The following is a 21,289-nucleotide window of genomic DNA, read 5'->3' as shown; positions in this document are numbered from 1 at the left end:
AACTAAATGATAGTTCTGGTTATTAAACTAAATGATTGTTCTACTGGTTATTAAACTAAATGATAGTTCTGGTTATTAAACTAAATGATAGTACTGGTTATTAAACTAAATGATAGTTCTGGTTATTAAACTAACTGATAGTTATGCTGGTTATTCAACTAAATGATAGTTCTACTGGTTATTAAACTAAATGATAGTTATGCTGGTTATTAAACTAAATGATAGTTCTACTGGTTATTAAACTAAGTGATAGTTCTACTGGTTATTAAACTAACTGATTGTTATACTGGTTATTAAACTAAATGATAGTTCTGGTTATTAAACTAGCTGATAGTAATACTGGTTATTAAACTAAGTGATAGTTCTACTGGTTATTAAACTAAATGGTCACTCCATATACGGTCACTTCCTGTTCACTGGTTGCAAAAACAAGATGGCGACGACCAAAACACCTACAGCAGAACTTTTAGATCCGCTAGTGTGTATAAAGGTTATATTATGTATTATTATGCCAAACCATGTTTATGTACTTTATATACACTGTGTGTACCGCTGTGTACTTCTAATCCAATAAAAGTAAACCACGGAATCAGATATCTCATTAAAACAGTACACGTTGTACTTTATACTGTAATACATCTCAGAGGTACATGTTGTACTTTATACTGTACTCCATTTCAAAGGTACATGTTGTACTTTATACTGTGCTCCATCTCAGAGGTAGATGTCTTACTTTATACTGTCTACATCTCAAAGGTACATGTTGTTGAAAGTAAAATAGAACATACACAGTAATGAAGCAGTAATATTGATCCAGAAACATCAGGTAAAAAAGGAACATTTTACTGATCAATGAATACTACTTTTAGCTGATAATACTTTTACTCAGTAAGGTGTTTAATTGTGTGGTATTAGTACTTTAACCGACGACAGGATGTGAGTACCTGGTCCAATACATAATAAGTACATATGATGCTCCTTGTTGTTGTTGTTCCGGTGACCTCGTGACCGCTAAAGGAACGCCCCCTTCTTTACGTTGACGTGGCCCCGCCTCCCGCCCGCGTGCTGCCCGACAGAGCGCGAGCTCAGTCCCAGAGCCTCGCGACCAGCTCAGCCACTCTGCCGCCGCTCACGCGCCACACCGGCGAACCGACCGGATCCCGACGGACAGCCACGGACACGAGCTCGCGCGGTGAGTAGCGACCGGCTCGGTACCGAGCGCGCGACCCCAACGGCCGCTGTGCGCGCTGCGTGAGCGGCATTGTTCCGCCGTGCGCGTGAGGCTGAGCCCTATGGCAACGGAGTGTTCCGTTACAAGTGCGTGTGTGCGTGTGCGTGTGAGTGTGTGTGTGCGTGTGAGTGAGCGTGTGTGTGAGCGTGTGTGTGTGTATATATGTATGTGTGCGTGTGTTCGTCCGCGTGAGTGTGTCCGTGTTTGTGTGTGTGGGTGTTCGTAAGATGACACGTCTCCTAGTAACGGTTGCTAAGCCTGAGCTGTCTGCCTAGGCTCATTAATTAGGCCACGTTTAACGGTGTGTGTGCACGTGTGCGTGCGTGTGCGCGTGCGTGTGTGTGGGCGGTCAGTACTCTCAGTTCATGGAAACAAACTCCAGCTGGTTATTGATCATCTCAATACTTTGTTTATGGATTGATCATCCTATTGAATTTTAAGAATATATATATATATATATAGTTATTTATATATTTAAAAAGAAGTGCTTTTTATTTATTTATATGTAATACTATTTATTTATGTATATATATTTATTTATAAATAAGTATGTGTATATATATATATATATATATATATATATATATATATATATATATATATATCTTCTATTGCATTTGAGATTCTTCAGATTCAATGAATTTGATAGAAAATGATCAATCGATTGAAAAACAAGTATCAACATGTTCAATAACAGGATTATCAATAATCTGAGTCAAACAGCCCATAGAATAGGGGGCGCTTTAGGGCGGGGCTACAGGGGTAATTGACAGGTCTCTAGTCGCTCCTCCTCAGTCCTAATATGGTCACTTCCTGTTCACTGGTTGCACAAAAACAAGATGGCGACGACCAAAACGTCAAACTTGAAGCTTCGAAACTGCAGCCCACGAACCAATCAGGACCACCCGGTCCTTGTCGACGACACAACCCGGACAGACTGCCTGACGGTATCCGGGTTGTGGTCGCCATTTTGTCAGTTTGGCCGCCGGCATCTTGTCCACGAGACTCACCTGAATGGCATGAACAATAAACACACGGTAGCTTCCAGGCCTTAGTCTCACCCTGAAACCAGGTCTTAGTCTTGTCCTGAAACCAGGTCTTAGTCTCATCCTGAAAATAGGTCTTAGTCTTGTCCTGAAACCAGGTCTTAGTCTCATCCTGAAACCAGGTCTTAGTCTTGTCCTGACAACTGTAACCAGGAAGTGAGGTTTCAACAGAACGGAGATTATTTAAAGTGTCCAGGTCTGTGTTCACTGTTACCCAACCTGCCCACACACACACACACACACACACGTTGGACGACGGCCAATGAGAGATCACTGGCTGTTTCCATTAGATTCACACAGTTAGAAACAGGTGGACGACCAGAGCAGGCAGATAGAAATACTTCTATACAACCAGAGGAGTCGCCCACTGGTGGTCAGGAGAGAGAATGTAGCGTTAACACATGAAGTATAGACTTCTATACAACCAGAGGAGTCGCCCCCTGGTGGTCAGGAGAGAGAATGTAGCGTTAACACATGAAGCATAGACTTCTATACAACCAGAGGAGTCCTCCTGGTGGTCAGGAGAGAGAATGCAGCTTTAACACATGAAGCATAGACTTCTATACAACCAGAGGAGTCGCCCCCTGGTGGTCAGGAGAGAGAATGCAGCTTTAACACATGAAGCATATACTTCTATACAACCAGAGTAGTCGATCCCTGGTGGTCAGGAGAGAGAATGTAGCGTTAACACATGAAGCATAGACTTCTATACAACCAGAGGAGTCGCCCCCTGGTGGTCAGGAGAGAGAATGCAGCTTTAACACATGAAGCATAGACTTCTATACAGCCAGAGGAGTCGCCCCCTGGTGGTCAGGAGAGAGAATGCAGCTTTAACACATGAAGCATAGACTTCTATACAACCAGAGGAGTCGCCCCCTGGTGGTCAGGAGAGAGAATGCAGCTTTAACACATGAAGCATAGACTTCTATACAACCAGAGGAGTCGCCCCCTGGTGGTCAGGAGAAAGAATGCAGCTTTAACACATGAAGCATAGACTTCTATACAACCAGAGGAGTCGCCCCCTGGTGGTCAGGAGAGAGAATGCAGCTTTAACACATGAAGCATAGACTTCTATACAACCAGAGGAGTCGCCCCCTGGTGGTCAGGAGAGAGAATGCAGCTTTAACACATGAAGCATAGACTTCTATACAACCAGAGGAGTCGCCCCCTGGTGGTCAGGAGAGAGAATGCAGCTTTAACACATGAAGCATATACTTCTATACAACCAGAGTAGTCGATCCCTGGTGGTCAGGAGAGAGAATGTAGCGTTAACACATGAAGCATAGACTTCTATACAACCAGAGGAGTCGCCCCCTGGTGGTCAGGAGAGAGAATGCAGCTTTAACACATGAAGCATAGACTTCTATACAGCCAGAGGAGTCGCCCCCTGGTGGTCAGGAGAGAGAATGCAGCTTTAACACATGAAGCATAGACTTCTATACAACCAGAGGAGTCGCCCCCTGGTGGTCAGGAGAGAGAATGCAGCTTTAACACATGAAGCATAGACTTCTATACAACCAGAGGAGTCGCCCCCTGGTGGTCAGGAGAAAGAATGCAGCTTTAACACATGAAGCATAGACTTCTATACAACCAGAGGAGTCGCCCCCTGGTGGTCAGGAGAGAGAATGCAGCTTTAACACATGAAGCATAGACTTCTATACAACCAGAGGAGTCGCCCCCTGGTGGTCAGGAGAGAGAATGCAGCTTTAACACATGAAGCATAGACTTCTATACAACCAGAGGAGTCGCCCCCTGGTGGTCAGGAGAGAGAATGCAGCTTTAACACATGTCTCCTACAGCTTCACTGGCAGTAAAGCGGTCCTATGATGGAGGAGCTTCACGACGTCCAGCTGACGGAGATCAAACCACTCCTGACAGCACAGGTGAGGTGGGGAGCGGGGCTTATCTGGGGACGGGGCCTGCTCTCACCTGCTGTCAGCAGACTTACAGGTCCTGTCCTGGATGCTTTCATTTCTACATGAATGTGTTTCATAACGATAGTGGTTAAAGGGTTTCTCTCCGTCTCTTCAGAACGGGAGGAATCTCCAGGACTTTGACTGTCAGGTGAGTTCAACACACCTTTCATGACCCAGAATTTAGAAAAATGGGTTTATTAGTGCTGTATATTATTTAATATTGGAATATGAGACATGTAATCATCATATTTTATTTTAAAATGAGGGTTCATCATACAGAACAAATAAAAACCTGTCACCTAAAAGAATGAACATCTATATTTAGAATCTTTTCACCTCTTTACCTTTTCTCAGCTCTCTTCAAACACACCAGACTCCATTCATGAAAACAGTGATGTAAGCTCACACAGGAGCTGCTGCTCTCCTTCTGCCTCCCTCTGTTCCTATGGCTGTGTTATTGAATGACTTTGATGAATCTGAACCCTGAAAACATAAAAGTCACTCAATAACACAGCCATACAGAGGCAGAAGTGGAGTCTGGTGTGTTATGTACATATTCTCAATGTAGCGTAGAATGAAACTGATAATGATTCTTTTAGGGGTCTAGAATACATCCACAGCAGAAACAACGCCTCAACCGTCCCTTTAAACCTCTTTAGCTTGACAGACCCCCATGAGTTCTAATACTTGTGTTATTTTATATGATTTCTTTCAGAATGTATTTGTTAAGAAAATTTATATTTTCAAAAAGATCCCTTTTATACCATATTGTTATCATAACTATTAATATCCAGCATGACATGAGCAAGATTCCCCAAAAATGCCTCCTTGTATGGTTCAGGGTCTTAACAACAGCCCACATACTAAAAAGACACCTGTTTGGAAGGACCTAAAGAATCTGAATCTGATAATCACAATAAAACAAAGCATTGGCATGTTAGGAAGGATATTCAGTCAAAAAACTGTGTTGTTTGGTTCAGAAATGGAAAGAGTACTTATTTAATGGCAAAACATTGTCAGATTCAGGCATGCTTGGTATTGACATGTTCATCAGCTTCTGCATGTCCTGTATGACGCGGTTTTAGAAATGTGGGCGGACCAGGAAGACTTCAGCACTCACAAATATGACTTTGCAGGTATTAATAGGGGGTTTATAAGGATATTTTGCTTTCTTAGACTCCCACAAGCCCACGGGGTTACAGGGATCTGTCTGTTAGTGAAATCTGAAGTTGTCATGGTACTTATTAATGGTTTAGTGAAACATTAGGATCGCCACGGCAAGTTACAGCGTTTACTTTTTACCATGGGTCTCTTCTCACAAGGGTTACAGTATTGTAGTATTTTAAATGAAGTTAAACAACCCTGTGGTTAGAGAGATAATTCAGTTTCTGTTTTTAAAAATGAGATTTCTTTTCTTTATTTTGAAAGAGGCGCTGGGAGGCTCGGGGCTGTGTTGGCTTAACACCAGTGTGAGTTGACCTGTTTCCAGCAGCTGCTGGTTGCACTGGTTCTCTTTGACGGGACCACGATCCTCACGCTGCGTGTTTTATTTCTTCTCCATAGTTAGTTTTTTACACGTTTTGAAATAAATGGAGACAAGAGGCTCAAACGATCGTATTAAAGAGGAAAAAGCTGTGAAACCTCAGGATGAAGTCATCGTGATATTGATCATCATGACGTCAATGCAGTCCGTTTGGATCAATGCCTCACATTAATAGAGTTATTTTAAACTAGAGCACAGAATTCCAGCTTCTGTCTGCTCCTCCAACTATTATACATATATAAATATACACAATCAGAAGTAGAACCATTTTTTGCCATGCATGTTTTCACATACAAGGAATTTGTCCTGGCGGGAGTTGCATAACATGTAACATTTAACAATAAACATTTAACAATACACATTTAACAATAAACAATACAAATGTACCATTTAACAATAAAAATGTAACATTTAACGATAAACATTTAACAATACACATTTAACAATAAACATTTAACAATAAACATTTAACAATAAACAATACACATTTAACAATACACATTTAATATTTAACAATACAAATGTAACATTTAACAATAAACATTTAACAATAAAAATGTAACATTTAACAATAAACAATACACATTTAACAATAAACATTTAACAATACACATTTAACAATAAACCGTTAACAATAAAAATGTAACATTTAACAATAAACATTTAACAATACAAATGTAACATTTAACAATACAAATGTAACATATAACAATAAAAATGTAACATTTAACAATAAACATTTAACAATACACATTTAACAATACACATTTAACAATAAACATTTAACAATAAACATTTAACATTTAACAATAAAAATGTAACCTTTAACAATAAACATTTAACAATAAATATGTAACATTTAACAATAAACATTTAACAATAAAAATGTAACATTTAACAATAAACATTTAACAATAAATAATACACATTTAACAATACACATTTAACAATAAACAATACAAATTTAACAATAAACATTTAACAAACATTTAACAATAAAAATGTAACATTTAACAATAAACATTTAACATTTAACAATAAACAGAGTACAATAATGGGGAGCATGAATATTTATAATGAAATCTACAGTAGAATATAAAATGAAAGTTAATATATATTTATATATATATTAATTATACTATGCTATGTATAATATAGTAGATAAAGTGGGTGAATGAACAGGAACAAAAACAATCACAAATGTGCAATACAAAGTTATTTTTGATGGTACAGTAAATGTACTTCTTTAATCTCAGACATTATTTGTATTACTCTCTTTCCCTCTTTGCTCTGTAGTTATTATTTATCTATTTGTTTACCTATAATGTTCACCGTTTATTTGATGGGCTTTGATTTCTACACGTCCGTTCCTTTTAACTAAACTTGAGAAAGTAACTTTATATTATTGTTAAATTTAGGCACTAATTATGTTTGTTATCATCTCCACACAAACACAACGCTTTCTCCACTTTCCTTTCTTGTTGTTGTTTTCTGATTAATGGGAAGCTATTTTTAGCTCGTTATTGCCTAGCAACGTGTTCAAAGACACACAAAATAAAAGGACACCAGAGACTTTTAGTTTCTGCAGACGGTTTAGTTTCAGTTGGTGTTCCACCATCATGGAGGAGGAAGTAACAGAGCTGTCAGACACACGTCATCAGACAGCAAATCAGTCATTAGACAATAAATAAATCAGTCATCAGACAGTAAATAAATCAGTCATCAGTCAATACATAAATCAGCCATCAGTCAGTAAATAAATTAGCCATCAGACAGTAAATAAATCAGACAGTAAATAAATCAGTCAGTAAATAAATCAGACAGTAAATAAATCAGTCATCAGTCAGTAAATAAATCAGTCATCAGTCAGTAAATAAATCAGACAGTAAATAAATCAGTCATCAGTCAGTAAATAAATCAGTCATCAGTCAGTAAATAAATCAGACAGTAAATAAATTAGTCATCAGTCAGTAAATAAATCAGTCAGTAAGTAAATCAGTCATCAGCCAGTAAATAAATCAGTCATCAGTCAGTAAATAAATCAGTCAGTAAATAAATCAGTCATTAGTCAGTAAATAAATCGACAGTAGATAAATCAGTCAGTAGATAAATCAGTCATCAGTCAGTAAATAAATCAGTCAGTAAAAAATCAGTCATCAGACAGTAAATAAATCAGTCATCAGTCAGTAAATAAATCAGACAGTAAATAAATCAGTCATCAGTCAGTAAATAAATCAGTCATCAGACAGTAAATAAATCAGACAGTAAATAAATCAGTCATCAGTCAGTAAATAAATCAGTCAGTAAATAAATCAGTCATCAGACAGTAAATAAATCAGTCATCAGTCAGTAAATAAATCAGTCAGTAAATAAATCAGTCATCAGTCAGTAAATAAATCAGACAGTAAATAAATCAGTCATCAGACAGTAAATAAATCAGTCAGTAAATAAATCAGACAGTAAATAAATCAGTCAGTAAACAGTTATGATGGAAGGACGAGAAGAAGGAGAATAAGGAGAAGGTGGAGAAGAAGAATATGAAGGAGGCGAAGAATATGAAGGAGAAGGAGAAGAATGAGTAGAAGGAGGAGAAGAAGGCAACAGGTTGTTGGCTGTTCACACCTTAAGCCGTCCCTCCTCTCAGCCAATGGCTGCAGAGATTATTCCTTCACTTAATTGAAGGACAGCTGACCTCAATCTCTTTCTTCTGCTCTGCTGCCCTCCTTCATACTTCCTCTCTCCTTCTCTCGGCCTACGAAACCCTTCCTCTTCCTCCTCCTCCTCCTCCTCTGTCAGGATGTCTGACTCTCTGGATCTGCACCAGATCTCCTGCTCTTTAGGCGTTGGGGTGGTGAGTCGGCCAGTTAGCCGTTTCCTTCGTTAGCCGCTCTGCTGAGTCGTTAGCCGTTTCCTTCGTTAGCCGCTCTGCTGAGTCGTTAGCTGTTTCCTTCGTTAGCCGCTCTGCTGAGTCGTTAGCTGGTCAGTTAGCCGCTCTGCTGAGTCATTAGCTGGTCAGTTAGCCGCTCTGCTGAGTCGTTAGCTTTTTCCTTCGTTAGCCGCTCTGCTGAGTCGTTAGCTTTTTCCTTCGTTAGCCGCTCTGCTGAGTCGTTAGCTGGTCAGTTAGCCTGCTCTGCTGAGTCATTAGCTCGTAGGTTAGCCTGCTCTGCTGAGTCGTTAGCTCGTCGGTTAGCCTGCTCCGCTGAGTCGTTAGCTCGTAGGTTCGCCTGCTCTGCTGAGTCGTTCGCTCGTCGGTTAGCCTGCTCCGGTGAGTCGTTAGCTCGTAGGTTAGCCTGCTCCGGTGAGTCGTTAGCTCGTAGGTTAGCCTGCTCCGGTGAGTCGTTAGCTCGTAGGTTAGCCTGCTCCGGTGAGTCGTTAGCTCGTAGGTTAGCCTGCTCCGGTGAGTCGTTAGCTCGTAGGTTAGCCTGCTCCGGTGAGTCGTTAGCTCGTAGGTTAGCCTGCTCCGGTGAGTCGTTAGCTCGTAGGTTAGCCTGCTCCGGTGAGTCGTTAGCTCGTAGGTTAGCCTGCTCCGGTGAGTCGTTAGCTCGTAGGTTAGCCGGCTCCGGTGAGTCGTTAGCTCGTAGGTTAGCCTGCTCCGGTGAGTCGTTAGCTCGTAGGTTAGCCTGCTCCGGTGAGTCGTTAGCTCGTAGGTTAGCCGGCTCCGGTGAGTCGTTAGCTCGTAGGTTAGCCGGCTCCGGTGAGTCGTTAGCTCGTAGGTTAGCCGGCTCCGGTGAGTCGTTAGCTCGTAGGTTAGCCGGCTCCGGTGAGTCGTTAGCTCGTAGGTTAGCCTGCTCCGGTGAGTCGTTAGCTCGTAGGTTAGCCGGCTCCGGTGAGTCGTTAGCTCGTAGGTTAGCCTGCTCCCTTTCACGCTTCAGAGACAGTCAAACTCTCGGTTAAAGCAGCTTTCATTTCCCAAAGGAAATGTTTAATGTTATTTTACAGCGTGAAGTACGATGAGCCTCCTGCTGCCCTGTGGCTGTGGTTGTTTATCTGTTGTTGTTGTTGTTGTTGTTGTTGTTGTGTTCAGGAGCACGACGTGGAGACGGCCCACGGCGTGCTGCACGTCACCATGAGGGGAGTCGCCAGGGGCAACCGACCCACAATCCTCAGCTTCCACGACATCGGACTGAACCGTGAGTACACGACATCGAGCCCACGAGCCACCGGACGAGACAGGCTGACTGAGTGTGTGTGTGTGTGTGTGTGTGTGTGTGTGTGTGTGTGTGTGTGTGTGTGTGTGTGTGTGTGTGTGTGTGTGTGTGTAGATAAGTCTTGTTTCAACAGCCTGTTTAACTACGAGGACATGCTGGAAGTGACGCAACACTTCTCAGTTCTGCACGTTGACGCTCCGGGACAACAAGAGAACGCTCCTGTGTTCCCCACCGGGTAACACACACACACACACACACACACACACACACACACACACCTAAACACCTTCCCCAGCTTCTGACGTGTGTGTGTGTGTGTGTGTGTGTGTGTGTACAGGTACCAGTACCCCACCATGGATGAGCTGGCTGAGATGCTGCCGTCAGTCCTGAAACAGCTTCAGTGAGTATGCAGTCTTCTTTGTGATGCATGATGGGTAATTTAGCAAGAACAGACCCTGAACTGATTGTGTGTGTGTGTGGTCTTCAGGGTGAAGACTGTGATCGGTATCGGTGTGGGAGCTGGAGCTTACGTTCTCACCAAACTGGCGGTGAGGATCTTTCTGACTTTGTTTGTTTTTAATTGAGTTCCTAGTTGTTGTTTGTTCTGTATTCTGTGCGTTCAGTTTGTTGAAGGACTGAAGTAAATCAGGACTGTTGTTTCAGCTGAACGAGCCCACTCTGGTGGAGGGACTGGTTCTGATCGACATTGACCCCTGTGCTAAAGGGTGGATGGACTGGGCCGCCTCCAAGGTCACACACACACACACACACACACACACACACACACACACACACAGCCTTAACATTAGAGTGGGATGATGATGTTTAGGGGTTCACATACAACCGGGTTAGCTTAGCTTAGCTTTGCATGAAGACGGGAAGCTCCACAACAGCAGAATCACACCAGCGACTCTGAAGCTAAACAACACGTTGTGTTCCTGCAGCTGAGTGGCTGGACGAGCAACCTGGTGGATACGATCATGGGACACCACTTCAGCGCGGTGAGGACCCACTGGTTTCACTGGTTTCACTGGAACAGGATCCATGAGAAGCATTCATCAAATTCATGTGTGTGTGTCTGTGCGTGTGTCTGTGTGTCTGTGTGTCTGTGTGTGTGTCTGTGTGTGTGTCTGTGTGTGTGTCTGTGCGTGTGTCTGTGTGTGTGTCTGTGTGTCTGTCTGTGTGTGTGTCTGTGCGTGTGTCTGTGCGTGTGTCTGTGTGTGTGTCTGTGTGTGTCTGTCTGTGTGTGTGTCTGTGTGTCTGTGTGTGTGTCTGTGTGTCTGTGTGTGTGTCTGTGCGTGTGTCTGTGTCTGTGTGTGTGTCTGTGTGTGTCTGTCTGTGTGTGTGTCTGTGCGTGTGTCTGTGTCTGTGTGTGTGTCTGTGTGTGTCTGTCTGTGTGTGTGTCTGTGTGTCTGTGTGTGTGTCTGTGTGTCTGTGTGTGTGTCTGTGCGTGTGTCTGTGTGTGTGTCTGTGTGTGTGTCTGTGTGTGTGTGTGTGTGTGTGTCTGTGCGTGTGTCTGTGTGTGTGTCTGTGTGTCTGTCTGTGTGTCTGTGTGTGTGTCTGTGTGTCTGTGTGTGTGTCTGTCTGTGTGTGTGTCTGTGCGTGTGTCTGTGTGTGTGTCTGTGTGTGTCTGTGTGTCTGTCTGTGTGTCTGTGTGTGTGTCTGTGTGTGTGTCTGTGTGTCTGTGTGTGTGTCTGTCTGTCTGTGTGTGTGTCTGTGTGTCTGTGTGTCTGTGCGTGTGTCTGTGTGTGTGTGTGTGTGTCTGTGCGTGTGTCTGTGCGTGTGTCTGTGCGTGTGTCTGTGTGTGTCTGTGTGTGTCTGTGTGTGTGTGTGTCTGTGCAGGACGAGCTCACGGAGAACACGGAGATCGTTCAGTCCTACAGACTCCACATCTCTCAGGACGTCCCTCCAGACAACCTGCTCATGTTCTGCAACAGCTACAGCAGGTACTACTGGAGCGGTGGCCTCACGGAACCAGTCTGTGGGACAGGGAGCTAACTGTGTGTGTGTGTGTGTGTGTGTGTGTGTGTGTGTGTGTGTGTGTGTGTGTGTGTGTGTGTGTGTGTGTGTGTTAGTCGTATGGAGTTGCAGATGGAGCGTCCTGTCCCTGGTCTCAATGAGAACACCGTCACCACACTCAGGTTTATTCCTTCTTTCCTTTCATTCAACGAGGAAACGCTTCCACGCCACGACCTGTTCACCTGACTGTGTGTGTGTGTGTTTCAGGTGTCCCTCTCTGCTGGTGGTTGGAGACACGTCGCCTGCTGTCGATGTCGTGGTGGGTATATCTGCCCTGTTTCCATGACAGCCGGTATGTGACACGCCACATTGTTTTAAACACACTGTGTGTGTGTGTGTGTGTGTGTGTGTGTGTGCGTGTGTGTGTGCGCTCTGCAGGTGGAGTGTAACTCCAGACTGAACCCTACCAAGACCACCCTGCTCAAGGTACTAGTCTGTCTGTTTCCTCAGTAACACATTCACTTATTTACCTGAGGGGGTTTTATTGTTTCATTATTATTTATGAAACAACAACAACACGAGGCTTCACCAAAAAGACGTCCACACCGTAAGTTTTTACCTTTCACAATAAAAGCTTGAGACAAATATTATATTATCATCCATCCATTGATATCCTCTTATCCGGCTCTGGTCGTGGTGGCAGTAGCCACTCTCCGGTCCCCCTCTTGAAGAGGAACCAGCACCCCTCACCAGTCCATGTTCCTGAGCCCCATGAGACACTGAAGAGACGAGTCAGCCAAGACAACCCAACAACGTCCAGCCTTCAGGGTCTCATCCCCCCGGCGCCACCAAGGAGCTTTGACTACCTTAGTGGCCTCCAGCAGGGATATGGGTACAACCCCCCCAAGTCTTCAGGCGCTGCCTCCTCTCCAGGGGACTTGTTGGCCGGGTTTAGGAGCTCCTCAAAGTGCTCTTTCCACCACCCGACGATGTCCCCAGTCCGGGTCAGCTGAACTGCTGTTCGGTGCATAAGCACAAACAGTCAGAGCCGTACTCCCCACAACCCGTAGGCGCAGGGAGGCGACCCTCTGGTTTTCCGGGGAAAACTCCAGCACAGCGGCGCTCAGCCGGGGGCTCGATCCCCACTCCCGCCTGGCGCCTCTCACCCTGGGCAACTCCAGAAAAGGACAACGTCCAACCCTTCTCCAGGAGCTTGGTTCCAGAGCCCATGCTGTCGTGGAGGTGAGCCCAACTATATCTAGCTGGCTCCACCTCCTGCACCAGCTCCGGCTCCTTCCCCGCTAGCGAGGTGACGCTCCACGTCCCTAGAGCTACTCTAGGCTCCAGGAGGGTTCCCAGGTTTCCCTGGTCCTGGCGAGGCGGCTGAAGCCCGTGGGCTGCTATCCATCAGGGTTTTTGAATCGCTCTTAGTCTGGGCTCTCCCCTGAGACCTGTTTGCCTTGGGAGACCGGACCAGAGGCTGACGCCCCGGACAACATGGCTCCAGAGCTACTGAGCCTCTGAAACTCTTCCACCTCTAAGGTGGCCATTATATTATCATTTAACTGTAAAACTAAAAGTATTAGACTAATTACTAGTATTATTATTAAGAGATTAAGTCAAGCGACAGACGACACACACCTAAAAGTGACGTCTCTCTGAAGTTTGTCAGGTTCTGATATTAATATTTCCCGGCTGATTAAAAGCACATCAGGTAGGATGGCTAGCTAGCTAGCTAACTGTGTCGCTAGCAGCCGTGTTGGTGACGGGTGTCGCGTGAGAGGTTTGGTTCACCGTGTGCGTGTCTCCACCAGATGGCGGACTGTGGAGGACTCCCCCAGGTGGTGCAGGTGAGCCGCCTACCTTCAGGACTCAGTCCTTCTCTGAGCCAAAGACCAGACGTTTCAGTGTGTGTCTCTGTCCTCAGCCTGGAAAGCTAGCAGAGGCCTTCAAGTACTTCGTCCAGGGGATGGGCTACAGTGAGTACCTCATCCCAGCTTTTGACTTGCACCTTCTTCTCTGTTGACGTGTTCCTGGTTCACGTCCTAAACCCGTTGAGTGTGTGTGTGTGTGTGTGTGTGTGTGTGTGTGTGTGTGTGTGTGTGTGTGTGTGTGTCTCCAGCCCTGCGTCACTAACTGTAAGTAGCAGTTTGTGGTGTCATTCACAGAAGGATTTCCTCAAGACCACAAGTGTGTGTGTGTGTGTGTGTGTGTGTGTGTGTGTGTGTGTGTGTTAGTTAGAACTACAGTTGTCCCTGTCCTCCTTCCTCTCTGCTCTTGTTCTTCTTGTCTCTTCGTCTCCTCCAGTCCCTCATGTTGTGTTAAACCGTCTGAGCAGCCAATCAGGTATCAGGATTCCTTAAACCCACACACACACACACACACACACACACACACACACACACACACACACACACACACACACACACACACACACACACACACACACACACACATTGCCTGTCTCCATTTTCCCATTTTCCATCTCAGTTTCTTTCCTCTCTTGTTACTCCTTTGTCTTGTCGGTGTGTGTGTGTGTGTGTGTGTGTGTGTGTGTGTGTGTCTCTCTCTCTCTCTCTCTCTCTCTCTCTCTCTCTCTCTCTCTCTCTCTCTCTCTCTCTCTCTGTGTGTGTATGTGTGTCTGCATGCTGTTGATCAGCTGATCTAACTGATTGGTTCCTCCTCTGCAGTAACCATGCCAACACGCCTCTGCTCTGTTCACACTGCAGACTCACATCTGTTTATAGTTTTAAACCGCTTACATCCCATAATAACACGAGATGTAGCAACAACATCAGAAGAAAACAAACAAACAAACGCTACATTTAGGACATCTTCACCTCTCTGAAGCCGATTAGTATCACTTAACGTCCACAACTATACCACAACTATACCACAACAACACCACAACTATACCACAACTATACCACAACTATACCACAACTATACCACAACAACACCACAACAATACCACAACTATACCACAACTATACCACAACTACACCACAACTATACCAGAACTATACCACAACAACACCACAACTATACCAGAACTATACCACAACAACACCACAACTATACCACAACAATACCACAACTATACCACAACTATACCACAACAACACCACAACTATACCACAACTATACCACAACAACACCACAACTATACCACAACTATACCACAACAACACCACAACTATACCACAACTATACCACAACTATACCACAACAACACCACAACAATACCACAACTATACCACAACTACACCACAACTATACCACAACTATACCACAACAACACCACAACTATACCAGAACTATACCACAACAACACCACAACTATACCACAACAATACCACAACTATACCACAACTATACCACAACAACACCACAACTATACCACAACTATACCACAACAACACCACAACTATACCACAACTATACCACAACTATACCACAACAACACCACAACTATACCACAACTATACCACAACTATACCACAACAATACCACAACTATACCACAACAATACCACAACAACACCACAACAATACCACAACTATACCACAACTATACCACAACTATACCACAACTATACCACAACAATACCACAACTATACCACAACTATACCACAACAATACCACAACAACACCACAACAACACCACAGCTATACCACAACAACACCACAACAACACCACAACTATACCACAACTATACCACAACAACACCACAACTATACCACAACTATACCACAACAATACCACAACTATACCACAACTATACCACAACTATACCACAACAATACCACAACTATACCACAACAACACCACAACTATACCACAACTATACCACAACTATACCACAACTATACCACAACAACACCACAACAATACCACAACTATACCACAACAATACCACAACAATACCACAACTATACCACAACAATACCACAACAACACCACAACAACACCACAACTATACCACAACTATACCACAACAACACCACAACTATACCACAACTATACCACAACTATACCACAACAATACCACAACAATACCACAACAACACCACAACAACACCACAGCTATACCACAACAACACCACAACAACACCACAACTATACCACAACTATACCACAACAACACCACAACTATACCACAACTATACCACAACTATACCACAACAATACCACAACAATACCACAACAATACCACAACTATACCACAACTATACCACAACTATACCACAACAATACCACAACTATACCACAACTATACCACAACTATACCACAACAACACCACAACTATACCACAACTATACCACAACTATACTACATCAACACCACAACTATACCACAACAACACCACAACTATACCACAACAACACCACAACTATACCACAACAACACCACAACTATACCACAACTATTCCACAACAACACCACAACTATACCACAACTATACCACAACTATACTACATCAACACCACAACTATACCACAACTATACCACAACTATACCACAACTATACCACAACAACACCACAACTATACCACAACTATACCACAACTATTCCACAACTATACCACAACAACACCACAACTATACCACAACTATACCACAACTATACCACAACTATACCACAACCATACCACAACTATACCACAACAACACCACAACTATACCAGAACAACACCACAACTATACCAGAACACCACAACAACACCACAACTATACCACAACAACACCACAACTATACCACAACAACACCACAACTATACCACAACAACACCACAACAACACCACAACAATACCACAACAACACCACAACAATACCACAACAATACCACAACAACACCACAACAACACCACAACAATACCACAACAACACCACAACTACACCACAACAACACCACAACAACACCACAACAACACAACAACAACACCACAACTATACCACAACAACACCACAACTATACCACAACTATACCACAACAACACCACAACTATACCACAACTATACCAGAACAACACCACAACTATACCAGAACAACACCACAACTATACCACAACTATACCACAACAATACCACAACTATACTACAACAACACCACAACAACACCACAACAACACCACAACTATACCACAACAACACCACAACTATACCACAACAACACCACAACAACACCACAACAACACCACAACTATACCACAACTATACCACAACAACACCACAACTATACCACAACTATACCACAACAACACCACAACAATACCACAACTATACCACAACAACACCACAACAATACCACAACAACACCACAACAACACCACAACAACACCACAACTATACCAAAACTATACCACAACAACACCACAACTATACCACAACAACACCACAACAATACCACAACTATACCACAACAACACCACAACTATACCACAACTATACCACAACAACACCACAACTATACCAGAACAACACCACAACTATACCACAACTATACCACAACAATACCACAACTATACTACAACAACACCACAACAACACCACAACAACACCACAACTATACCACAACAACACCACAACTATACCACAACTATACCACAACTATACCACAACTATACCACAACAACACCACAACAATACCACAACTATACCACAACTATACCACAACAACACCACAACTATACCACAGCAACACCACAACTATACCACAACAACACCACAACTATACCAAAACTATACCACAACAACACCACAACTATACCACAACAACACCACAACAATACCACAACTATACCACAACTATACCACAACAACACCACAACTATACCACAACTATACCACAACTATACCACAACAACACCACAACTATACCACAACAACACCACAACTATACCAGAACAACACCACAACTATACCACAACAACACCACAACTATACCACAACAACACCACAACAATACCACAACTATACCACGACAACACCACAACAATACCACAACTATACCACAACAACACCACAACTATACCACAACTATACCACAACAACACCACAACTATACCAGAACAACACCACAACTATACCACAACTATACCACAACAATACCACAACTATGCTACAACAACACCACAACAACACCACAACAACACCACAACTATACCACAACAACACCACAACAACACCACAACAATACCACAACTATACCACAACAACACCACAACTATACCACAACTATACCACAACAACACCACAACTATACCACAACAATACCACAACAATACCACAACTATACCACAACTATACCACAACAACACCACAACTATACCACAACAACACCACAACTATACCACAACAACACCACAACTATACCACAACAATACCACAACAACACCAAAACTATACCACAACAACACCACAACTATACCACAACAACACCACAACAATACCACAACTATACCACAACAACACCACAACTATACCACAACAACACCACAACTATACCAGAACAACACCACAACTATACCAGAACACCACAACAACACCACAACAACACCACAACTATACCACAACAACACCACAACAATACCACAACTATACCACAACAACACCACAACTATACCACAACTATACCACAACAACACCACAACTATACCACAACAACACCACAACAATACCACAACTATACCACAACTATACCACAACAACACCACAACTATACCACAACAACACCACAACTATACCACAACAACACCACAACTATACCAAAACTATACCACAACAACACCACAACAATACCACAACTATACCACAACAACACCACAACTATACCACAACAACACCACAACAATACCACAACTATACCACAACTATACCACAACAACACCACAACTATACCACAACAACACCACAACTATACCACAACAACACCACAACTATACCAAAACTATACCACAACAACACCACAACAATACCACAACTATACCACAACTATACCACAACAACACCACAACTATACCACAACAACACCACAACTATACCACAACAACACCACAACTATACCACAACAATACCACAACTATACCACAACTATACCACAACAACACCACAACTATACCACAACAACACCACAACTATACCACAACAACACCACAACTATACCACAACAACACCACAACTATACCACAACAACACCACAACAACACCACAACAACACCACAACAATACCACAACAATACCACAACTATACCACAACTATACCACAACTATACCACAACTATACCACAACTATACCACAACAACACCACAACAACACCACAACAATACCACCACAACTATACCACAACAATACCACAACTATACCACAACAACACCACAACTATACCAGAACAACACCACAACTATACCACAACAATACCACAACTATGCCACAACTATACCACAACAACACCACAACAACACCACAACTATACCACAACAACACCACAACAACACCACAACTATACCACAACAACACCACAACTATACCACAACAACACCGCAACTATACCACAACAACACCACAACTATACCACAACTATACCACAACAATACCACAACTATACCACAACAACACCACAACTATACCACAACAACACCACAACTATACCAGAACAACACCACAACTATACCACAACTATACCACAACAACACCACAACTATACCACAACTATACCACAACAATACCACAACAATACCACAACAATACCACAACAATACCACAACTATACCACAACAACACCACAACAACACCACAACTATACCACAACAACACCACAACAACACCACAACAACACCACAACTATACCACAACAACACCGCAACTATACCACAACTATACCACAACTATACCACAACAATACCACAACTATACCACAACAACACCACAACTATACCAGAACAACACCACAACTATACCACAACTATACCACAACTATACCACAACTATACCACAACAACACCACAACAACACCACAACAACACCACAACTATACCACAACACCACAACTATACCACAACAACACCACAACTATACCACAACAACACCACAACAACACCACAACTATACCACAACAACACCACAACAATACCACAACTATACCACAACACTGTCACTAACACACAGACAGACACACACAGTTATGTCACACACACACATACAGTGATGACACGCACAGATGCACACAGTGATGTCACACACACAGTGATGTCACTTACACACACACACAGTGATGTCACTAACACACACACACAGTGATGTCACACACACACAGTGATGTCACACACAGTGATGTCACTTACACACACACAGTGATGTCACTAACACACACACAGTGATGTCACTTACACACAGTGATGTCACTAACACACACACACACACACACACACACAGTGATGTCACTAACACACAGTGATGTCACTTACACACAGTGATGTCACTAACACACACACACACACACACAGTGATGTCACTTACACACACACACAGTGATGTCACACACACACACACAGTGATGTCACTTACACACAGTGATGTCACTAACACACACACACACACACACACACACACAGTGATGTCACTTACACACACACACACAGTGATGTCACACACACACAGTGATGTCACTAACACACACACATACAGTGATGTCACACACACACAGTGATGTCACACACACACACAGTGATGTCACACACACACACACAGTGATGTCACACACACACAGTGATGTCACACACACACACACAGTGATGTCACACACACACAGTGATGTCACACACACACACACACACACACACACACACACACACACAGTGATGTCACTAATCCCCAACCCCCCCTCAGTGCCTACAGTTGGTATGACCCGTCTGCGCTCCAGGACTCACTCGTCCTCCAGCGTCGGCTCAGCTGACGGCGTGAGGAGCCGCACCGCCGCCTCCGCGCCTCCAGAGGGCGCCGCCTGCGGCCTCACGGCGGACCACGCCATCGAGATGACCGCGTAGGACTCTGCTGCTGCTCGCTTCCTCCCTCCTTCCTTCCTCTCCTCGTCCACTCTGCTCTCGCAGGACTTCGCTCCACGTCGTCAGCGTTCTCCCCGCAGGAGGAGGAGTCGCGTCCGACATGGAGGAGTCACTCCCTGCGGCGGCCATGTTGGCTCCCTGCGGTGGCCATGTTGGCTCCCTGCTCCCCCTCCTGGCCCGGAGCCGTCACTGCACATGGAGCCGGTTCATGTTCACCTGCAGTTGTGGTGTTTCTTCAGTAGATCATCGGTTCTCTTCCTTTCCTTTGATCCTTCTTTTGTATTATTATTATTATTACTGTTATTATACTCGCTTTATTATTTAGTTTTGTTACGTTGTTGGTGGTGTTGCTGTGAACTCTTTTTCCTCCACATGAAAGT

At 43.6% G+C, this 21,289-nt stretch overlaps 1 protein-coding gene across 1 annotated transcript; it reads left to right on the top strand.

The window, feature by feature from the left end:
* Positions 1-1,111: 1,111 nt before the first annotated feature.
* On the top strand, positions 1,112-20,891 carry LOC306743594 (protein NDRG3-like; the record flags this gene model as incomplete). Its single annotated transcript, XM_079226122.1, has 16 exons — positions 1,112-1,192; positions 4,077-4,160; positions 4,309-4,341; positions 9,761-9,866; positions 9,999-10,119; positions 10,222-10,284; positions 10,372-10,432; positions 10,548-10,634; positions 10,829-10,885; positions 11,727-11,830; positions 11,960-12,025; positions 12,111-12,162; positions 12,282-12,329; positions 13,658-13,693; positions 13,771-13,822; positions 20,734-20,891. Exons 2-16 carry the CDS (start codon positions 4,101-4,103, stop codon positions 20,889-20,891), a joined length of 1,104 nt encoding a protein of 367 aa, XP_079082248.1. The 5' UTR covers positions 1,112-1,192; positions 4,077-4,100.
* Positions 20,892-21,289: the final 398 nt, after the last annotated feature.

This window comes from Taurulus bubalis (genome assembly GCF_910589615.1).
Source record: "Taurulus bubalis genome assembly, chromosome: 11".
Taxonomy (NCBI): domain Eukaryota; kingdom Metazoa; phylum Chordata; class Actinopteri; order Perciformes; family Cottidae; genus Taurulus; species Taurulus bubalis.
Note: the sequence above shows the minus strand (reverse complement) of the source record. Positions and strands in the feature narration are given on the sequence as shown.